This window comes from Branchiostoma belcheri, unplaced genomic scaffold, assembly GCF_001625305.1.
Source record: "Branchiostoma belcheri isolate BF01 breed outbred unplaced genomic scaffold, Haploidv18h27 scaffold1, whole genome shotgun sequence".
In the NCBI taxonomy this organism is placed as follows: Eukaryota; Metazoa; Chordata; class Leptocardii; order Amphioxiformes; family Branchiostomatidae; genus Branchiostoma; species Branchiostoma belcheri.
Window position 1 is genome coordinate 10,580,713 of NW_017802379.1, and position 23,082 is coordinate 10,603,794.

Below are 23,082 nucleotides of genomic sequence, written 5' to 3' on the forward strand. Positions count from 1 at the left end.
AGATCGGACTATCATGGTCGTGTCTAGTAACAGAGACAGCCCCACCGTCTTACGGTGCCTGTACCTAATTAAGCGCGCCTGGAACAAGCCAAATTCCAGCAACAGTGGCGGTAAGCACCGCGAGTGTTACTACCGCCGGCCAGATAACCAGGATATCTGCTTACAGTACCTCTGCTACCAGACAACTGCCTAAACCTACGGTCTATTCCACAGGATTGTAAAAGTAGGGATGTTTCGAAAATAACCATTTACTCCAATATCAAAACAGCTACGGTAAAAATAAAAAGACGTGCATCATCCCGGACATAATGCAACACCACATGCGAAATTACACAGATATGCGACGTACGGCAGAATGCGTTTTGGCTGCGAACATCTTCCAAAAAACTTGGCATCTCTTAACCATGGGCAAAAACATCTGGAACCACTTATAAAAACCACCCCGTATCTGCATGAACTTTTACCTCCCCCCCGCTATTCCAAACAACGCGTTTTTCTGGACCGTTCCAATTCGCCTCGTAATTGTAGGGGTGCGTCTGCGATATTACATTGACCGCGAAAGCAGCAACGGCAAAAATACACATTCGTGCATCAACACGGGCATGCCCGCAGACGGCGTATAAAATTGCGTGCCGATTACACGAAGAGAACCCAGTGTTTTGACTGCGAACATGAAAAATCAGCCGATTACAACACTCCGTCCGGAGGTCCTGACCTCCTTCACGGAGTAAAAAAGTAATATTAATCTAAGCTAGTCTAATACAACTTTTTCCTAAGCATCATCTGATTTCAATGAACATAAAATGGCTGCCTGTCAAATGAACATAATGATAATAAGTTACTCAAAGAACATTATACTACAGGTATAATGTCCTTGGTTACTCTTAATGGTTATCCCTTATTTGATTATCTTAGATTCTATTTAGTACCATTTTCTTACGAAACTCTATCCGAGGAGAGTCTAATCAACAATGTGTCTAAACATAAACAGTAAAAGAACGGCAGGTGGGCATAAGGGACACGCCTAGAAGTGGGTGGATTTGAATTATGGATTTACTAAAACGCAAATTTTCATAACTCACACTAACTCGTGAATTAATCCCTCTACGATGATAACCAAACTTAAAGATGATTTTAGGATTGCTGAAAACGTGACGAAGAAATTTATATGTAAGGAATTTTTCACCATCATTCTACCTACATTGGTAAAAAAAGGTGTATAATACACACAAGGTACCCAAGTTGAATGTATGCAATTCTCCAACAATTGCGCAATCGTACTGACCACCAAGACAATCGATTTCAGTGTAATATGTCATCTTATATATACGAAAATTGATTCAAATTTGATGCTTTCAGGTGTCAAATGGGCACTTATCGCTTTACAACAATATATTTTGAAGTAATAAGTACATAATTCACACTTAAAAACTATTTATAGAGAGCTGTCTCTAATCTGTCACATCAAGAAGTCTCTAACTGTTTGTTAATTCAATTGATACTTTGTATGTTTGCAATAAACTGGAGTAAATATGTTTGCAATAGACTGGTGTTAACAAAACAATATCCGTTTGACATTATTTACAAGGACGTACATGTACGATGTATTCCCAGAAACCCAAAAACCATGAATATCTGTACACATACACAATAAAACATGGGGGGTACTTATGATGATACGGTTTTATATATTAGAAAGAGCTACAGTTCCAATGTGGCCACTTCTCCACTGTGAAATGTATATTTACAATAATATATTATGTTGTATCTAATAGTATGTGTTGTAACTGCACATATAAGTTGGAATATTTTGGTGTAAAACAACACATGGTGTGCCTAACGCTGCTTTCCAAAAACTCGTCACATGACCATATCGAGTTCTAATGTTTTGAAATGAGTTGTTTTCTCCAACATAGTTTAATACATAGTTTATGTATGTGATAATCTTCACAATTTTCATGTAAAACAGCAGCAGTATTCTTTTGAAAGTATATATCAGTGGTGCAAGTCGGTAAGATATAACATGATTTGTCTGGACTGTTCAAAGTGTGACGTTTGTAGCCTAATATGGTAAGATGAAATGTTTTTTGAGAATTGCTCTCGTCTAACGACTCAGGCTTACATCGACAAGAGCTTTGCCTGGTGCAGGACGTGTTTTTTTCTGTCCAGAAACCCGAAACGTGGCATCATGCCGGGAGGACAGCAGCAAGCCCAGACTGCCGATACTGCAGGTTGTAATTTTTGTCTAATTTTTGCTTCAGAAAAAAAATCTTTTGTCTTGAATTTTTCTAATATCCTTGAAATGACTTATACTGCAGTATAAAAGTGGTATGATGATAGAAGTGGTGGCTCGCTATTTGTTTTGATGTTTCTTTTTCTTTTTAGAAAGATTTTGCCCGTGGTAAGCTAGTGTTTGTCACAACACTAAAAACGTATGTTGCTGCAAATTATTTCATGCACCATCCACCGGAATTTTGTTTGTTTATCTCTTTTTTCACATCCATAAAATGGAGGTATTGTGTTGTGTGTGTGTGTGTTTCCGCATACTTGTGAAAAGCGTTCGATTCAGTACGTGGCTTTCCGGCTAGCATCAGGTAAGAAGCTGGTCTTTTGTCACTAAATTTTCCACAAATGGGATGATACATGGTTTCATGACACCATAGAAACATGGAAGAACGTTTTATATATGATTAGTCTTCATATCGTCAATCTACACTAAGGTAATGTTGATGGTGTAAATACCATACAGGCACCACGCCCGTGCAGCAGCCTCAGACTGATTGGTCGTCAGTTCCAGACGCAGCGGCTATTGTTAACAACCCTTTGTACGTCACCAGAACAGGTAAAACATTTTCTAGAATAGAAAATAGTACCTTCTGTAATGAAAAATTACGTGGTCTTACCATACCATATTTTTATAGGAAATGTATTGAACGTCATGCAAGAATTGTCATGAATTAGACTAATTTTTTTTAGAATGAATGTCACCTTAGGAGGGGGTGAGGTTTCCACTTGCAACTTACCTAATCATATCGCGGCCATTAATAATCAAAATCAAATTTTCTTGATTTTATTATCATGATATATTATCATATTGATATGGCGTCATTTATGTATTTTTTCGGGCTAATATACCTCCAACAGTCTATCTCTTTACAAGTCAAAGACAAAGCTGTAGAAACTTAAACAAGTGCTTTCTGAAAAAAGCCGCCATTTTCGCCTTTTGTTCAACTGTTTCTGTTTGTTTCCTAGCTTTGTAACGTTCTCTTCGCTTTGCAAGTCTCTCTGCCTTTTGCTCAACTGTTTCTGTTTGTTTCCTAGCTTCGTAACATTCTCTTTAGTCTCTCTGCTTTTTGTGCAGCTGTTTGTTGCTGTTTAAACTAGCTTTGTCACGGTCTCTTTGGTTTGCAAGTCTCTCTGCTTTTTTGTTAGCTGTTTCTTTTTGTTTTCTGGCCTTCTTGCATTCTCTTTGCTTTGCAAGTCTGTCTGCTTTTTGTGCAGCTGTCTGTTGCTGTTTACTGACTTCGTCACAGACTCTTTGCTTTGCAAGTCTGTCTGCTTTTTGCTCATCTGTTTCTCTTAGTTTTCTGGTTTTGTAGCATTCTCTTTTCTTTGCTAGTCTGTCTGCTTTTTTGTCAGCTGTGTTTGTTGCTTTCTTAATTGTGCAACATGTTTTATCAGTTTTTTGTTCAGCTATTTCTGAATTCTGTTATATTAGTAGGTGTGCAGAATGTTTCTTCGTTTGCATGTCTGTCTACATTTTCGTTAGTAACTTCTGTTACCATTTCTGAGCCGTTCATTTTCATACATGTGCTTCTCAAGATTTTGTTGAGTTTCTGAGGTCATTTGATGAAAGGAGGGTATGTTTGTATGTCGTAAGTTGCATTCAGTCGATTCAGGTTGAGGTAAGGAGTTTATAGTTTGTGGCTGTGGGTAGCTGTGCGACTCCCTACTGATGGGCACATTGTTGTCAGTCAGTGTGATAGACACATTAGTAACACCACGTGACAATGGCACATGTTCTGATTGCAAAGCTACAAGCTCAAAATTGCATGCTACACTTGTAGTCCAATTGAGTGTTTGCAAGAATTGACATAAGTTGCTGATAGATGTGTGCATACTTAGAACAGATGAACCATGGAGATCAGGCAGTGCTGTTGTTTGACTTCTGGCATGTGAATCATAAACAAAGTACTTGTTTCCAGCATGCAGTAAAGCAACTGTGGAACCACTTAATCCTAATGCTGTTATAAGCAAACATGTGTCTGATATAGCAAATGCATCTTCAAGGGCCTTCTGCAATGTGTAGTAGGGATAACTTGCTTGTCTGCTGAATACATCTCCAGTATATCGCTGTTTGATTGCTATATGTAAAGTGTGGTTCCCAAGCTGCCAATAGTCTGGCAGATCATCAGCTGACAGGTAACATACAGTAGATGGTAGAGATGGTCGTATGTGGTTGTAAAGTTTGTCACCTTCAAACAGTACATTATCAAGGTCTTCAGGTGTCCAGGACATTGCTTGTTTGCAAGCTGTGTGATATAGAACAGCTATCAAAGAATTTGCAGTGCATTGTTTACCTCTACTAGTTTCACTGAAAATGTTGTCACCTTGGTGGTATTTTCCTGATAGCATAGCTTTACACATTGTGGAGAAGGGCAATCAATAACTTGTAAGTTATATGTGACAAATGTGACACAAGCACACAAAGGTGTATTTGTTCAAATTGTTTATTTATGCTTTACATGTACTTTAATCTTAAAAGGCTAGATTCAGTTTCTGGTTTTGATTCACCTGTGAGGCATAGATGTTCGGTAGCATATGTTAGACTGGTATAGAGTGCAAAAGCACAGTGCACAGCGGCAGTGGTTAGACTAGTAATATATAGAGAATAGAGTGCAAAAGCACTGTGAGTGCACGGCGGCACAGATTGGTATAGAGTGCAAAAGCACTCAGTGAGTGCACGGCGGCACAGATTGGTATAGAGTGCAAAAGCACTCAGTGAGTGCACGGCGGCACAGATTGGTATAGAGTGCAAAAGCACAGAGCACGGTGGCACAGTTGAGTGTGAATGCATAAACTGCTTGGTGACATAGACGGCCAAAGTCCCAAGACTCTGAAAGAGAAGAAAAAGATTTTTTTTTGTATCAGCATAACATCCACAACTGAGCATATGCATATTGAATCTTCTAAACAAAAACAAAAAATTATCAACCAGCACAAAATTTTGATTGGTTTCTATCTCTGTTTGCCTAAAAAATCGATGATATGATATTGATTTTGTATCAATTTTAAAGACCGTAAAATAAGCTAAATCGGCGATATACGTGGATTGCGCAAATGCGCCTGCCCTATGACCTTCGACCTTTTAAGGGTCATGCCCACGCCTCGACCGCCCGTTTTGTGGGCAAATTTCTGCTTTCTTAAGAGGTTTTGGGACATAAAAACTAAAATTAGGGGACAATAAACCTCATACGTTATTTCCATGGTAAACATTGCTATAATAGACTGCATATTTTTCCGCCGCGTTGCCGAATTTTGCGGTCGCTACGTGCTTATGGAGTGGTACGCTAGGGAAATTTTTGGCTACGGTTTGTTCGTGAAAATTATGTATCGGCACATTTTCTGAGGCAAAAAGGGCGAGAAAACTGCACCTCCAGAATCTTTAGAACTTCTGAGAAGACATAATTTATCAAGATTGGACATTTGTGTAACAAAGAAGGCAAGCTGTTTCCACGCCACCAACGAAATTTTCACGGGAGTGGGAGGGGGGCGACGACAGCGGTTGCATATAGGATACTAATTATTTCTCAATCTGACTGTGTGTGTGCCAGTGAAAGCACAATTTTATTGATTGCCCTTTCTCATATCATCTTAAGCTATACTGTTTTACTCTGAATCTATGCCTGATACTCTTACAATTGCTGATATTTTGTATCACGTATGGATATAACTTTAATACATGTACCTGCTCTCTCTAAGGCTCTGAACCTTTTCATCCGGGACCTTGTAGTTTGCATAGTCGAAGAGCGACATCTAGCGACACGTTTGTTTGTTTGTTTGTTTGTTTTATTTCGATCTCCATTTAGTGTAATACATAAAGTTTACACTACTCTTCCTGGAGTCCAACTAACTAAACAAAAATAGTAAAAACAATAATAAATCAATCAAACATAATTTAAGATAAACAATAAATAACGGAATAATAATAATAATAAATTCATAACAAAGATTTATCCTGAGATAACAAAGGATAATTAACCAAACTCAGCATATAGAACTTAAAATGAACTGAATGGGAGGTCAGAGGTCAAAATAATAGAAAATGATATAACTGAAAGTGATATCACGTGGCGAAATAGCACCATGTCACAACAACGTCATCTAGCGACAATTTAGTAAAATGGCAAGGCAGAATGGCCCGTTGTTGCCTTGTTGGATCCATGGATGGAACGTTGATCCATGGATAGAATGTTTGTTTTGGTCTTATAAAAAGTGTATGACACAATATCATCGTCTCAGACTTCTGATGTCCATTACAAAAACGATGACGTCATAATGACGCAAAAATGACGTATAATTTAGGATTATACGTCATTTTGGATCGGTAGTTCTTAAAAATACATTTTTCCGCCAAAACACAGAATATCTTAGAAAATACATAAATGACACCATATCAATATCTTTCAAATATGATTTTTTTTCGAACCAAAAGGTGATGAAATCTGAGAGAGTTAAACCTGCAATATCACCGAGCTAATGATATGCTCCGTCTTTTTCCCTTCGGACCAATGACACCATCAATGAGCATAAATACATTTAAGATCATGAAGAAAACATCAGAATTTTAAACATGCTATCAAAGTAATAATATAAGTGCAATCTATCAAGAAAAGCTGGAAAATGCATTTTCAATGAACCAAAATTACTAAATTTTGTTGAAAGAATGCCTGTGGCATCATTAGAAATATGTCCTTCACGCACTATTGTCATATTATGGGCAGATAAATTCAAGAAAAGGATGCTCTTTATAGCTAAAGCTGAATAGTCATACATTATACGGGATACCCTGTATAAATATTTTGCTTTACTGTAGCATGACACAGAGCAAAGTTAATTATTAACTACAATATACATGAAGATATGGCTAAAAGATATGGCTAAAATAAGCAGTAAGTCAATTCAGGAGAATATTTCTACCTTTTTGGGTAAAACAATGAGTACTTTCCCGTGTACTGACAATGAAATAAGATACAATACTACACGGAAGTAACAAGAGCACAATCAACCAAGAGCAAGCATTTTGTAAATATATCTTATGTCAGATGTTAAAACAAATGGAAGTTACGATACGGAAGCCAAGAAGAAGAAGAAATATCGTCGCCTCCGTAAGAGGCTGTGGCGAACCGCTGGTCTTGTGGTCAACCTGGCAGTCTTAATCGTATTGCCGTATTTAGCAGGTATGTCTTTTCTTCAAATGTAAATTTAATATTCCTTTGAAGTTTGGTAAACCTTTTGTTTTTTGTAATCAAGGTGTGTCGTATGGACATGATTTCTTAAACTTTTGAGTACTGAAGTATTGTTGGTGGGTCTCCGGGGCGAATTGGGTGTGGGTTTATATTCTGTCCAAATAGCTTAAATGGTGTGCCATTCCTGGATGTGATCCTAGAATCACCGGGCGCGAGTGGGAGTATGTGGAAGGTTTGTAAGGTGAATTTAGGAAGTGGCGTAATATCTGAATTAATTTCCAATTTCTTGTTTGATACAGTTAAAGTCAGCAGTAATTCGGAGGAGATTGCCAAACTGTGTGCAGAGATGATCAAACTTAACGGAAGTAATGAACGACGTATGTAATTTTTTTTATTTAAATTAGAATCATTAGAATTAACTATTTTAAACTCTTTACTAAGGAGTTAAAACAGTTTTAATACTTTTGAAATCCTTTTTTCAGGTACGTGCAAAATTTCACACTGGCCAAAATTTTAGGTGCAATTTGAAAAATTTACGTTCAAAACTATATTAACCCTCAACAGAACACCTTCCCGGACTGATTAATCTGTACACCTGGGGTCCGCGCGGACCCCAGAGCATTTTTTTGCTAATTTTTAGAAATTATCAACATGCTACCAGCTCAATTGTTTTGCAAACTGATGTGGGAACCTCTGTGTCCAAATTACATACAAAAATCATACATTTTGAACTTTTTCTATTTTTTGGTGAAGAAAAGAAGACAAGAAGAAATACCCGATTTTTAAACCCATGTCAGACTGAAGGGGCTTTTGAGGCCCAACTTTGATCCCAGATAGCGGCTAAACTGCTTGCGCTAGAAGTATCAAATTTGGAGACCTTTCCTAAAATGTCTCTGGAAAAAAGTTCATATTAGTTTAATACTAGTAAGTTGATGTGTTTTTGTGCTGCCATGGCAACGGGTTTCTAGCAGGCAGTTTTTTTTGAAAATAGAAGTAATTTTGGTTTAAACATAAAACTTTTCTGAGTTTTATATTAAATTACACATCTTTTCCAACATCAATAACATCTTACATAATTAAATATAAGTTAAATCATTTAATATGCATATAATATGCTAATTTGATGACGTCATTGGTCAAAATCCAATATGGCGGACTATATTATTAGCTCTGACGTCATATGACGTCATAATTACACCAAAGTTATTAAAATTTAATTCTATTACTACACCATTCTCTGAAAACTTGGTAGACATACGATGAGTGAATAAAAACATATAAAAACGGAAATAAGGTAATGTATAAGAACGCCAGTGTATCCATTATGATCGAAAGCCGGCTGGGGTCCGCGCGGACCCCAAAAGAAAATCAGATATAATTTTTTTTATAAACGGTAGAAACGGAATTTTCTGCACTGTATTGAGAGACAACTTTGTGGGTGACAATTACGTAAAATTTCAGAAAAAAATCTTTAGAAACAAAAAGATATTACAGAATATATAGTGCTGGGGTCCGCGCGGACCCCAGGTGTACTGTTTAGGGTTAATGTCGGTGATGGTTAGTCATCTAGGTAATATGCATATGATATGATTTTGGTAATGGTCAAACCTTTCAGGTAGCATCCACTACCTTCAAGTGTCAGTGACACTAAGAGACTGCAAGAGAATTGCAGGTTTTTAAGCAAGTACTTGATTGATATGCAAATAAGTGACGACAATTTTTGGAAGTCCAAAATTAAACAAAAGTTAGACAAGAAGCTCCTGTTGTTTCACACGTGTTGTCTCACCCTCCTGCTCTAGGTGCAAAATTGCACATTCAGAATATTTTTAAGTGCAAATCTTGAAAATCATGTGCATTTTGCACATTGCACATGGGTGTTTCGATCCCTTAGTCAGCTTAAAAATATCTGAAGTCATATTTTAGTTTTGAATAAACAATTTTCCTTTTGCCAGCAAAAGTCCCAAACACCGGTGAAATGAGCCCTTTGTTTTCTCAGTGTCTGCCGGGCCTCCCGGATCCCCGGGTGAGAAAGGAGCTATGGGACCAGCTGGACCTCCTGGGGAAATGGGGGCTGTGGGGCCATCTGGCTCTGGGTTTCCTGGACTCCCAGGACCGCCTGGAGAAAGGGGACCCAGAGGGCCAGTTGGCCATGGGCCTCCTGGACCTACTGGAAAGACAGGGCTTCAAGGGCTGATGGGTCCTCCAGGACCACCTGGTGAGCCAGGAAGCTCATTCTGCACACCTGCACATCCTCAAACAGCTCAGAGAACCAGGGCATTGGCACGTAAGTAACCACGTTTAGCTACATAGACGAGTCTTAAACAATTTAAATGTGGCCTAAGTAATATTGGTCTCCTTCCTAGCATTGATTTTAGTTCTTTATACTTATGAGGCTTTCAATTGAAGTTTTCATGTCACAAACATTCGTAATAAACATAGGGAGGGAAAGAGAAACATCCAGCGCCCTGTCAGCCAAACCAATAAATAAGAAAAAAAAGATAAACATCAACTTTCTGAAAAAAAGGAGTTTGTGATCCTTTTTATTACCATAGTTTTTTTATCCTCTTTTGCATTAGTGCTGTCTCTGGTCCTGATAAACTGATGTAAGACTCCTTTTGTCTAGTCCCTTGCCCTAAAGGTTATAGAAAGTGGAAAGAAACCTGCTACAAAATGTTCAGAACACCGAAGACCTTTAGCGATGCGACTAAGAACTGTCGCGAAGATGGCGGCACCCTTGCCATGCCCCGAGACGCCGAGACAAATTCCTTTCTGTCCCAGTTACAACCGCCGAACGGCTACATTATCCTTTGCTGGATTGGTCTGCATGATCAGGGTGAGGAAGGAAAGTTTGAGTGGGTTGATGGTTCTGCGCTTGGGGAGTACAGTTCATGGAAATATGGCCAGCAAAGAATCCAAAATGGGAAGGATTGTGTCGCTTTGGTGGTAATGGCAGGCAGCACGTGGTGGAGGGATGAGCCATGTAACCGCCTGACTTTCTTCATTTGCCAGGTGGCACTTGGCGGATGAACAACATGAAATGTTATTATAGTACTTTCGCCAAGAAGGTTATGTTTAAAGCACCGAATTTCATCCTCTGCCACTCCCTTTAATTCTGCTAGGTGGTGTTATAACTTTATTCTAATTGAATCAGTGTGTACGACATCAATTTTGTACCTCTGATACTAGCATGGTTTCTTGTGACCTACTGACCATTGAAGAAAAAGACCTGTCCCTAAATTCTGTAGATTGTATCTACATGGTATTGAATCATTCATCAAACAGGACTTATATTATAGCAGAGCTAAATGTAAAATGGGGTGGCAATTTACTAGTTTTACTGTGAAATTTGTCACTTTTTTGTGAAGTAGTATTTTCGCAGGATTTAGACAAGGTTCTGGTTGAATTTTGTAACCATTATCTTTTAAACTGCTTTAGTAGGCTTAATATTGTATCAGAGCTAAATGTAAAATGGGGAGGCAATTTACTAGTTTTACTGTGAAATTTGTCACTTTTTTGTGAAGTAGTATTTTCGCAGGATTTAGACAAGGTTCTGGTTGAATTTTGTAACCATTATCTTTTAAACTGCTTTAATAGGCTTAATATTGTATCAGAGCTAAATGTAAAATGGGGAGGCAATTCACTAATTTTACTGTGAAATTTTTCACTTTGTTGTGAAGTAGTATTTTGGCAGGATTTAGACAAGGTTCTGGTTGAATTTTGTAACCATTATCTTTTAAACTGCTTTAATAGGCTTAATATTGTATCAGAGCTAAATGTAAAATGGGGTGGAAATTTACTAGTTTTACTGTGAAATTTGTCACTTTGTTGTGAAGTAGTATTTTGGAAGGATTTAGACAAGGTTCTGGTTGAATTTTGTAACCGTTATCTTTGAACGTGCTTTAATAGACTTGTTTATGAAAACTTGAAGGAAGGTATACACCACGGTGTCCAGGTAGAAGACATGGACTATTAGGGACCCATTAGTAAACTCTGAGTTGAAACAAACTGAAGTCATTATTTCCTTTCAAGTCAACCAACAATACTTGACAATAAAATAACATCAGTGGACATTAATTATTGTCCTTGTATGGTATGTAACGGATACAAAATTTTGGAACGTTTTGTTTATTCAAACATGTTCCTTTTTATGCCACTTGTACTGCAGGTAAAACCAGTATAAACCCTGTATTAATATCAAATTTACTAATTATATATAACTTGCAAAGCTATTAATACCAATAACTAATATCTCTCCGAGGTTAACAATCCTTGAGCCTCTCTACACCACTAAAAAGATCTCCTAGCGACTTTTGTGAATGTTGAAAATAAAGTTACAAATAGGAACAAAATGCTATCACAGAAAACTTGAATTCTTAAACATACCCACTACGCTTTGCGAAGTAATTACAGGAATGAAATTTTATGGACATTAATTTTCTATCCACTAAAGTAACATTGTACTTGCATATTAAAGAAATAAACATGTTATAGAAAAAATATAAAGCTTTGTAACACTAGTTTCGAGTTAACGTCAAAGCTAAACACATTGGCCATTCATCTAAAGATGTTTCTTCAGTATGTTCTTTAAAGCCTAAATTTTGGTTTCTAACTTTAACACATGTACATACAAAAGATGCACTTAGTTGATCCATTGTAAAAGCTAATAGAAAATCCCACGCAGGGGCTTAAATCACTATGGCAATTGTATGTTCTATCAGATGACACATGCTAATTAATGTCTAAATAAATACACACGCACTAGCAGATACATCTAAACAGCATCTTGCTTTTCAGGTTGAAATATCGAATTAAATTCTTATTGTAATAATCACCACTTTTCACATGTGTATGATACCAAGCAGTTCTTACAATTTAAGCATACCCTCCATCCACATGATATCAATTGTGTCTAGATTTATAATTCAAATATCGAATTATCTCACTTACATGTATATCATAAACTAAACTGCAACCAGCACCTTGCATACATGTTTGACTTGCTTTCAAAATGAAGTCTGTTTGGTAAACAACATCAATGTAAACTATTATTGTAACTCAAGCTAACATAATACCATAGCTTACATATCACACACCAGATTTTTATCTATATTTATCTATTTATTAATATAATAGCTCACGTAAATACGGTATGCCTAAGATGGTTATAATCACTTTTTAAAATCACTCTTTCTTAGTCACAGTTGGATATTGCTATTTGACCCTTGCTATAATGTATACGCTAAATTAAAAGGTATAAACAAAACAAATATAAATATAAAGAAAACGGTAAAATTCAAATATTGAATTGTCCTGTCAAGATGGTGGTATCTGGTACATAGTTTGATTCACCTACAAAGTAGCCATAACATATTGTACGAGGGAAGATTGTACTATAACTTTTACATCTGGGTGCATTTAATGTATACATAAATTGTCCTGTTAAGATGGTGATATCTGGTACATAGTTTGATTCACCTACAAAGTAGCCATAACATATTGTACGAGGAAAGATTGTACTATAACTTCTACATCTGGGTGCATTCAATGTATACAACATCAATTAATCGCTGTTTTTGATGATGATGCCCAGTGTCTTTGTATTCGTGGAAGTTTGTCTTGCGGCCATGGTATTCTGGCACAAAGGCGTATGGTGTGCACTCATTTGCTGTATATAGTACTCACAAACAGAAAACAAAACATTCAATTGGTAAAACTTGAATAAAGCCAAAACAAAGTGATTACTGAAGGATAGAGATTATAAAGGTAGAGATACATAACAATATTGACATATACGTTATCATATGAATAACCCTCATATTCTGTATATATATATCAGTTCCTGGCAAATGCTCTTTTAAGCTTTTACCTTCAAAGCACCACTTTGCCTTAATTTTTCCTACAATTAATGCTAAACCTTTCTGTATATGATATCAGTTGTATGTGTCGAAGTATTGAATTATCTTGTTCGGCTCAAGAAATAAACTGCAACCAACACATTACATGCATTTTTGCCTTGCGTTTGAAATGAATTCTATTAGTACCTAGTGACTTATATTCAAGTCTTAACTTCCCACTATATATTCAACTTGTTACTAGTAATACAGAAAACTATACGTCACCAAAACGCATGGAACTAATGCCCCTAATTTTATGTACCCTTAGACCAATTTTAAGTAGAAAATCCTGTGATGTGTATTTTAATAGAAATGGTATAGGTCCTATGATATTATAATTCTGAAAATGACACTAAGTGATTTTTTTGGTGTCCTTTGTGAAAAGAGAAAACATTGTGTGTCTTAGTCGAAATGTCTAGAAGTTAAAGACTTGCACTTCGAAAGTGAATGTAGTGGAGGAAAACCCGAGGCTGTTCTCCACGCTCAGTGTGTAGGTTTCCTTGGCTGTGACGGTAGCCGCTTCTCCAGACTTCTGCGACACCGCACCGGTCGACGTGTCGAGCTCCATAAAGGCTGGTAGGTCAGGGCTGATGGACCACGTCTTGGGGTCACTCCCTGGGTTCAGGAGAGTCGGTAGGTAGGTCTGGTCCATCTGGTAGGTGAACAGGGTGATGTCGTCCATAGTGAGCGCGACTGGCTTGGTCGAAGCCATGGTGACTGTCCAGTCTTCTTGGTTTGTCTCCGATGTCGAGGGGACGTTGTTTGATCCTCCCAAGTAATACTTCTTACTGTGGTTCTTGTACCAGTAGTAGCTGTAGAACTTGAAGGAGGCGGACTGTAGATGGTCGTCACTGTCACGACTCACCGACCCTTGGCATTCGGCGACCCAAAGTTGCTGGTCGGCTGAGCTTCCAGTCAGCAAACTTGACCCTGATAGCACGCCGTTACTGTCGATTGTCAGAACCTTGGATTCTATCTGCGTGTTATCTTCGCTGGGCAAGTTGGCAATGAACTTTGCACGACCGTAGGCGTCGGTTACGAGATAGAAGACGGTGTCAGGGCCATGTGTTTTCTCTGAAAGACTTAGAGTACCGTCCAGTTTGAACTGTAGATTCTGACTTGAGGATCCTCCCATACGGAGACTGACTCCCTCCTTCTCCAACTGACCGGTTGGCTGGTAACTCTGGAAGCTGTCGATGTCTGCCCCGTGTTCCATGTACAGGCCAGCCGCGGCTGCCTGGTTTTTCGCAAAATCCTCAATGGGTGTCGGATGGTGTTTGTTCATTGCTATGACGAGTATTATGACTCCTGCGATTGCTGCTACAATTGCAAGTGCTCCCAGGCACGAGCAGATGGTTGCGGCCTCAACTCCTAGCACCGTTTCAGGGAGAAGCCAGGCTCCCATCGTTGCGCAAAGCTGGAGTGCTGATGCGGTGACGCCCAGGGCATTTCCAACCTCCTCCAGCTTCGATTGCGACTTGCTGAGAGCTATGGCGCCGAAGACCAGCCCGAGAGTAGCAACCGCTGCCCCGAACCGGGTGGCCATAAACTCCTCGAGGTTCCGCCCGAACAAATTCTGCATTAGCGTCATGTCTTCTTCACCTGCTACGATAGCCTCTTCAGCTGCAGCTGCTGCGTCCACACCGACTTCCACCTTCCCTTTCCTCTGTAGCAGCCACTTGGAGAAACCGTTGGAAGCTCGGGTGATGGACTCCTGGCAGTCACCTGTCGCGAGAATCTTCCCGACGTTTTTGAAGCCCATGGACTCGGTGCCCCATAGTTCATATATGGCCGCTCCTCGTTTCAACATACCACCGGCTACCTCTGTGAACAGTACCGCTCCATTACTGACGACCTGTACCTTGTCTGACGTACTCAGTGCACTCCAGTCTAGTACTCCGTAGTAGAACATCATGATCCCTGCTGAAAGTGCGGCACCTGTTACCAATTTCCCAAGTGCCTGTAGCGTGATTGTCTTAAACTTACTGTCCGCTTCTTTCAATACTTTCAGCAAACTGTAGTCCGCCGCCATCTGCGATGCTGACACCTGCAATACCGAGAGTAGATCTTCAACGGCGTGCTGGTTCATGTTTTCCTGGATTTCAGTGGCTGCATCGCGCATCTGTGGGTCGGTACTGTCGATGTACGTCTCCTGGAAGGCGCTAAGAATCTCCATGACGGCGTATGTGTAGTGTGTCATGTCGCCGCTGAAGTCTAACAGCTGTGGCAGGACGTTGGTGAGCTGGAAGATCTGTATGACCTTGACGTACTGTTGCTGAAACTCTGCACTGCTGTCAAGGATGCCGAGCATGGCACAGTTTTGCTGGATTCGTCTGGAAAATGCAGATCCATCCAAGGAGGCAGCCCCTCCCATGGACAGCATCTGTAGCATCTGCAGAGCAGATGTCTGGGTTAGGTCACGGAAAAGCCAATATGCCCAATACTTTCCTTGTTTCCCCAACGTAGTCAGCTTTTCTATGATGGTCAGCATCGCTGTTTGGTTTTCTGTATCTTCGACGGTACTTCTGATCTCATCCTCCCAGGTGCTTTTGTCCTGGTCAATGTAGGCGGCGTATGTGGTTTTGTTTTGAATTTGATCGACCAGGTATTGCCCCGTCATCGGTATGTTAGTTATCCAACGGTTCTTGTAGAGGTCAGACGCTTGGGTGGTGTAGACACTCGCCGTTGATGTCTCTGTCTTAAGCCACTGCTTTGCGCGGATTGTGTTCAGCTTCCCGGCGTATTCATCGCTGGAAAATATGGAAGGAAGCGCCTGGGTAAGGTAGGCCACGCTGAGAGTCTTGTACCAGGTACTTGCGACACCGTCGTCGCCATTTGCTTTCTGGTCGGCCGTGGGGCTACCGTTGGTGTCCGCTATCTGTTTGACAGAAGGGTCCAGACTCGGAGGGTTGCTCAGGCCCATGTACTTCTCCCGGAGGTCTGAGTCCATGTAGTACTGTATAATCGTGTAGAAGTCCTGCATCGACTCCTGTTGTATGTAGTCGTAGTAGTTGCCATTCCCATCTTGTCTGAACTGAGACATGTTCAAGAGATCTTCGCCGTTGAGTGGCGTGCTTGTTGCCATGGCCACGAACGATGCGGGGTGGAATGCGCTGAGTGCCGAGCCTGTGACACCGGTGTCGCTGAGTTTTACCGCAGACGTGTTGGCAGGGAAGTGAAGGGTGCCTGCTGCGGGAAGATTGCTCGCTTCTGCCAAGTGCGCAGGCATGGAATCCCAGGTGATTTTGTCTCCCACCTGCTTGCTACTCGGCACGGCCTCGTTACCGACCATCAGCCTTCCGTGACTCACTTCGACCAAAGAGCTCTCTTTGCTTGGAGCTGCCATCAAGAACATCCCACTCACAGTTTGCTGGACCGTTGCCTTGACTCCGTACACCTCACCGGTGGCTGCATCCAGCGCCTTTGTCAGAACGGCCCCGTCGAAGCTGGATGCCACCGCGTTGAAGGTGAACTCCAGTAGATACGGGAAGACGTGCTTGCCGTCGGTACGGGGATCGTCAGGGACGGGGACCGTGCTGTTCTCGTGCTGGAACACGGCCTGGAACGAAGGGTTTAGGATGAAGGAGAAGTCACCTTCTGCAGGGCTGTAGGTCACGTTCGTTTGCAGATCTTCAAAGTTGACGACGACCTTGTACGTCTTCTGTCCGATGAAGAACTGCTCCTCGATGCCGTACGAGAAGCTCAGAACGTTGTCTTCCCAGGTCGCCTTCCCCCACGTGTCGCCTGAAGCATCCCAGACCAGCTTTAGTGCAGTTCCTTCCTGTTTGACGTATGCCCCGGCGTCGCTGGAAAACGCACACTCGTAGGTGACGGGTTTCAACGTCGTCTTGACGGAGAATGATGTCAGGGCACTTCTGATCGTCCCGAAGCCCTGAACGCTCTCCTCGTGCGGGAATTCGATGTGCCCACCGAGATCTCCCTTCTTGAACGTCAGTGTCCCAGTAGGCTCGTCCCAGTTCCAGTTGTGCACGACGTGTTGGCCAACATGGAGCTCCTCTTTTCCGTCATCACCGGTTTTGATGGTGAGGGTGTCCGGGGGATGTTTGGGGTCTTTGTCACCACCGTGATGGGACAGAACTTCCACACTGTACGCACGATGGTGGTTTTTAAGGGCCTCGAACGTTTTCGCAACTGCCTGTAAGAGTAAGTAAGAACAACATAGCAAGGAAAGAAAATTCAACAGACCAGGAAACATAATACATTTATAATATACACTCAACCACATGGTACTGTAATTTAGCAGTCACAGTCAACATTTTATCCAAACAAAGCCAAAAAACAAGAAGTTGAAGATTTCAGTAAGTACCAGTAAGTACCAGTAAGTACCAAATCTACTAAATCTTCTTCAGCTTCTTGAATTTCTCCCTGTCGACTTCTAATCCATACTGGCTTTGGGAAAGATACTACGACGTTTGGTCTCCTGTCATTCTGTCTTTTTCCACCCACTTGTTGTCAACCTAATCTGTGGAGACAAAGAGATACACAAACACACAGCTCTGCCACCCAAAAATACTTCCCTACCCTGAAGTAACAAAATAAGAGAATTCATACTTGAGCGCGGTTTTCTTTCTCCTTTACCGGGTCCTTGGGTACATCTTGTCCATCGTAGACTTCTTGTTGGATTGTCTGCTGGACTGGTGGAGGTCTAGGCTTGGGCCTGGGTAACGGTTTAGGTTTCGGCCGGTTTGACAGCAGCTGTCAACATGTAAAAATCAACGATTGGCTACTTTTTCTACATCAATGTCTGCCAATTTAAGTTGATTCTATAGATTGTATTGAAAATAGTATATTTTTACATAAGTCATAAGTCATACTAAATCATTTTCAGGCGAACCAAAATAACTGTTCACTGTGTAATGGACGAAACAAAAACAAAAAAGAAAATTCGGAAACAATTTACTCTTACAGGCATTTTGATGATTCAGCTCAAGGATATTTGCGGGGAAGTCGGTGATGGTGTTTGTAGTCCGTTCTTCAGACTAAATGATAAAAAGACAGAAATAGAATAAAAATGATGTCAAATTAAAGCTTAGTAAGCAAGCAAAGCAAAGTTTCTTTCCTTATTTATGCGTGCCATGATTACTAATAAAAACTCGATAACTTCCCCTCTTGAATTTTTGGGTTGAAATTTGGAGATGAAAACACACCTGTAGTTCCAATCCTTTTTATTATCAATTGCGATTATTAATTAAAATTCATCATGGTAATTACAACATTTCGACACAAAATAAAAGTCAAGATAAGATTGAGACAAGATGAAATATGAAATTTACAAAGCTGTTGTTGTGCTCTAGAGGTATGACTTCTCCAAACTCTTGTTTGACAAGTTGCCAAAAAACTGGGTGTGGCTGGTGTTGCCTGTGCACGTACGTGTTTTGTATATTTTTTTTGCAAGCTTTGAAAATATCCTTTCAGGCATACTTTCCTTGACTACTAAATTTTAGTTGTTACGCTGTTATTTGGAGCTCATTGTCGTGTAAGAGTCGAGGCAAATAGGCAAAATTAGCGTGCTTTTGTGTGTGTCTGTGTGTGTGTTTGTTGGGGTGGGGGTGGGGGGTCATGCATGTATCCTGCATCATTAACCTCCCTATACCTAAGATATACTTGGTGGTGTTGGTTTCTTGTACAATCCAAGGCATCAAAATCGTGCGAAGACCTACGACGAATTTGGCCGATGTTAATTAGCTCAAACTGCTCAACGTGTCCTGAACTGATGTAGCATAACAAAGGGTAAAAACTGGTTTGAAGAACAATACAGTAAGCAGCACACCCCGCAGGCTGCCTTTCAGAGCAAAACGTGACCAAAGTCCACAGCTTTGTGGTAGATACGCCCCCTTGCCTTGAAAGTTGCATTCTATTAAGTTAGTATGTGACTAAAAATCTCTTTTGGTTCGCAGTGGATTGGTCTCTACTGTTGACGTGAGTTAGGCTTTACATACGTTCATACACACGTCTATACACATGAATCCGCACGCACATACTAATATGTACACAGTCACGTACTCATCCACACACACACACACACACACACACACACACACACACACACACACACACACACACCTAGACACACACACATGCATACACATGTACACACACGCACACATACAAGCGCGCGCGCATACCATGAATTCACACACACACACACACACACACGCACACACACACGCACACACACATACAAACGCATTATTCATACGCACACACGTGCGTGTGTGTGCACAAACAAAGACACACACAGAGAGATCTATCGATACAGACACAGAGACACATGGGGTCAAACTGGGCACCTCCAGCTATTTTCTTAACAACAGCAACAGCAACATTTATTTTCAACGTTAAGTTCAAACTGCCCATATATTGGTCGTATATACAAACTCACACAACTACTGCAACATTCTTACAGCCATTCCACAGCATGCATTCTTGAAAAGGTACAAATAACAACTTTGTTCGCCTCCGAAATGTAACAAAGTTAGTACGTGACTAGGGGGCGTGTCTGGGAACAAACATGTACAACTATACCTACCGTCGATGTCTACTGTATTGACTGATCTTTCGCCCATACAATTATATGACAAATACATACGAATTTTTGCGCCTATCAAACCTTAGACAAGTTCTTCATGGGAAACATTACTATGCATAATGCAGGAAAATGTTACTAGTAAGAGAGATATCTGTAATCTAGTGTACTCACCAGCCAAGACGAGGAGCAGTACGTCACGTTGTGAGTCCAGACTGGATTCTTTACCTGTGATCTCTCGACGCTACAGGTTTGGCCTTGGAAAAACAATGCTGTGTTTCTAGTCGTGTTATGAAGCCCAACGAAATCTTATAAACCCATGAGGGTCTTCTGCTGGCGTGCGACGTAAAATGTCTATATGACATTTAAGTACTAGTAATAAAAACGCATTGGGATAGTTTTCTTATATATCATCGTCATTTTTGTTGCAAGAAAAAGTGATATTAACTGTGTGTTGTGTGTAGTGAACATTGTGGTTATTTGTTCAGTTTATTGATAATCATACTCGTGTGCAATGTATGTTGTTTGATCAAAGATATGTTGAAGATTTTAGTGACCTGATGCATTTCAGTTTTACATTATCAAATTGTATTTGTTGGGGGAAAGTATTCAAGACCTACTGACTGAATCGGCTTTCGTAATGGGAAACAGAACATCGATTTTGCTAAGCCTATCTCCACAGTCAACAGGGTGTTTCAGTAGTCTTTGGCAATCTGCCACTTTGGGTCACTGACCTGACCCCATCCCTGCACCCTTTGTGTCTGTTGCACACATGATTCTAGGCATTACTGTGGGGTCGTCTGGCGCAGCTGTAGCGCGTTCGGATCAGGACCAAGAGGTCCCGGGTTCAATCCCCACCCATGTCACCGATCCTGTGCCCTTGGGAAAGGCACTTTACACGATTTTCCTCACTTCACTCAGGTGTAAATGAGTACCTAGCTAGGGACGTCCCTCGGATAGGACGTTAAATGGAGGTCCCGTGTTTGGGGAGAGCCACATCCCACGTACGTTAAAAAGTAGGGGCATGCCCCGGTGTGCGATGGTCCAAAATACTACTATCTGACTACGGACTCCAGGAAGAATAGTGTGAAATTCACTCTAATGGAGATCCTAAACAAACAAACAAACAAACAAACAAACATTACTCATTACGATAAGGTCTTCGGTCTCCATTGCTTCACACCTGAGTGAACATCAATAGAATATGATGCAAACATTTTGCTTTGTCATGGGTAACATAAGGTTAGTATTAACACCGTATGCCACTGTGACACAGAAGTGTGAAAAAAATTGCGACAAAAAGTTTTCGTCGGTGTCATAAGACGATCAACAAAGGTAAAGCACTGAATCGATGGAAAGAGCACGTTTATCATGGGTTTTGCTCAAACACTATCATGGCGCCCAAGCTAATTTGTTCCAAAGTTTTGCCATGGGGCATGTGTGCCGGTTGTACGACTTTTCACAGTCTCTTTCCTTTGACCCTGAAATAATCACGCAACTGTTTTCTTAAGTCTCTTCCTTCAGAAATGATCAATCAATGGGTCACTCCACGGGCCACTCCTTCAAACTCGAATCCACAGATATATTTGACCGCGAAACACGCTGGTGGGAACGGGGTGTTAGAGAGGCAATATATGGAAGAATGTACAACCCAACCCTCAACAGGGAAGGGGGGCTACGGGTAGATCTCTCCGGTACTTGAATTTGGCGCTCCCAACCCCGAGGACAGACAACACTTCAGCTCCTGTTCTGCATAACAGGAGCTTTCTGACTTAGCATAATCTTGTCTTGACTTGTCTGACTTTTGTTCCCTTTTCGACATCCAAAAAATTGTCTTCATTTCATTTGCATATCAATCAATAGTTTGTGCTTATAAACCTGCATTTCTCCTCTGGTATCTCAGTCACTGACGAAAGCTTGTGGATACTAGCTGAAACGTCTGACGTTTCCAAAATCATATCCAGTTGCTTGTCAATGAATAATTACTTTTGGGCGGATTAATGAACGGTTGACTATACCTTGAAAAATACAAATGGTGATGATAAATATATCTTACTTAAATCAGTGCACATGAGATTTCATCGGTTAGAAAACCTTTTCATTTTTTTAAATTTCAAACAATACCTAAATATGAATATATACACCTATGTACAACAATGATACATACAAGTGTAGACAAACCTGTGACAAAAGAAGACATAAGACAAACGGCTGTAGTAGATTGATAGCCTTTTATTCCTGTCACCAAAAGAGATTACATGAGATTCTAATCGTATGTAATATGCAGTCATCAAATGCAAGCTAAGTTTCACGTATATTGATTGTAATATCCGGTACACCTCTCTATTTAAACAATAGAAAAAGGAAATTAAGGAGGACACGAGTCATAATAGTGTTAGCAACGATATTCGCCATTACAAGCATGCTAATGACAACACATGAATAAATCAACATAATTAGGATGCCCCAATGTTTACGAGTTGTTGACCATTAAGCTTTTTGGGGACTGACCAGTGAATGTCATCACATGGGAAAAAGATCCTAATATTACTCTAAACCTATATTCGCTTCTTTATGTTGCAGTCTTGTCTTGATTATGGTAGCTTCATCTTTCAATAAGGTAAATTCAATAATTACAAACTATAATACTAGAAAGGCCAATATTTGCTTTGGAGCAAATACAGCGATGGGTTCACCACATTTTACGACATGGCAGGGAAAGAATGAGAAACACAAGGGAAAACAATGATTTACATTGATATAACTATAATATGAAGTAACATACAACTAAAACAACAGTTGGATAGCTATTCCCTACTTTATTGGTTAGGATTTTTAATTGCATAATGCAAACTGTTGATTTTCCAAAAAAAAAAACGTAACGTTAACAATGCCCCGCATTCCAATGCTGGAGCAGAAAAAGCTTGAAATACCTACCAAAACACTTGAATAAAGACATACTGTCAGTATGGAAATGCTCTGTGCAGGTGTTAATCAAGTTAAATCCCAACAGCCAATCAGCAAGAAATGCTCTGTGCAGGTGGAAATGCTCTGTGCAGGTGTTAATCAAGTTAAATCCCAACAGCCAATCAGCAAGAAGTATAGAGGAAAGCTGCATGCCTATTGGTTGATGCCCTGCATTCCATTGTGATGACTCATGCCCAGACGTGGT

At 40.3% G+C, this 23,082-nt stretch overlaps 1 protein-coding gene across 1 annotated transcript; it reads right to left on the reverse strand.

Annotated features, from left to right (window-relative positions):
* Positions 1-13,434: 13,434 nt before the first annotated feature.
* On the reverse strand, positions 13,435-18,296 carry LOC109473678. Its single transcript, XM_019773677.1, has 3 exons — positions 18,291-18,296; positions 17,936-18,079; positions 13,435-17,519 (listed from the first exon to the last, which is right to left on the reverse strand). Exons 1-3 carry the CDS (start codon positions 18,294-18,296, stop codon positions 13,779-13,781), a joined length of 3,891 nt encoding a protein of 1,296 aa, XP_019629236.1. The 3' UTR covers positions 13,435-13,778.
* Between the last annotated feature and the right edge of the window lie 4,786 nt (positions 18,297-23,082).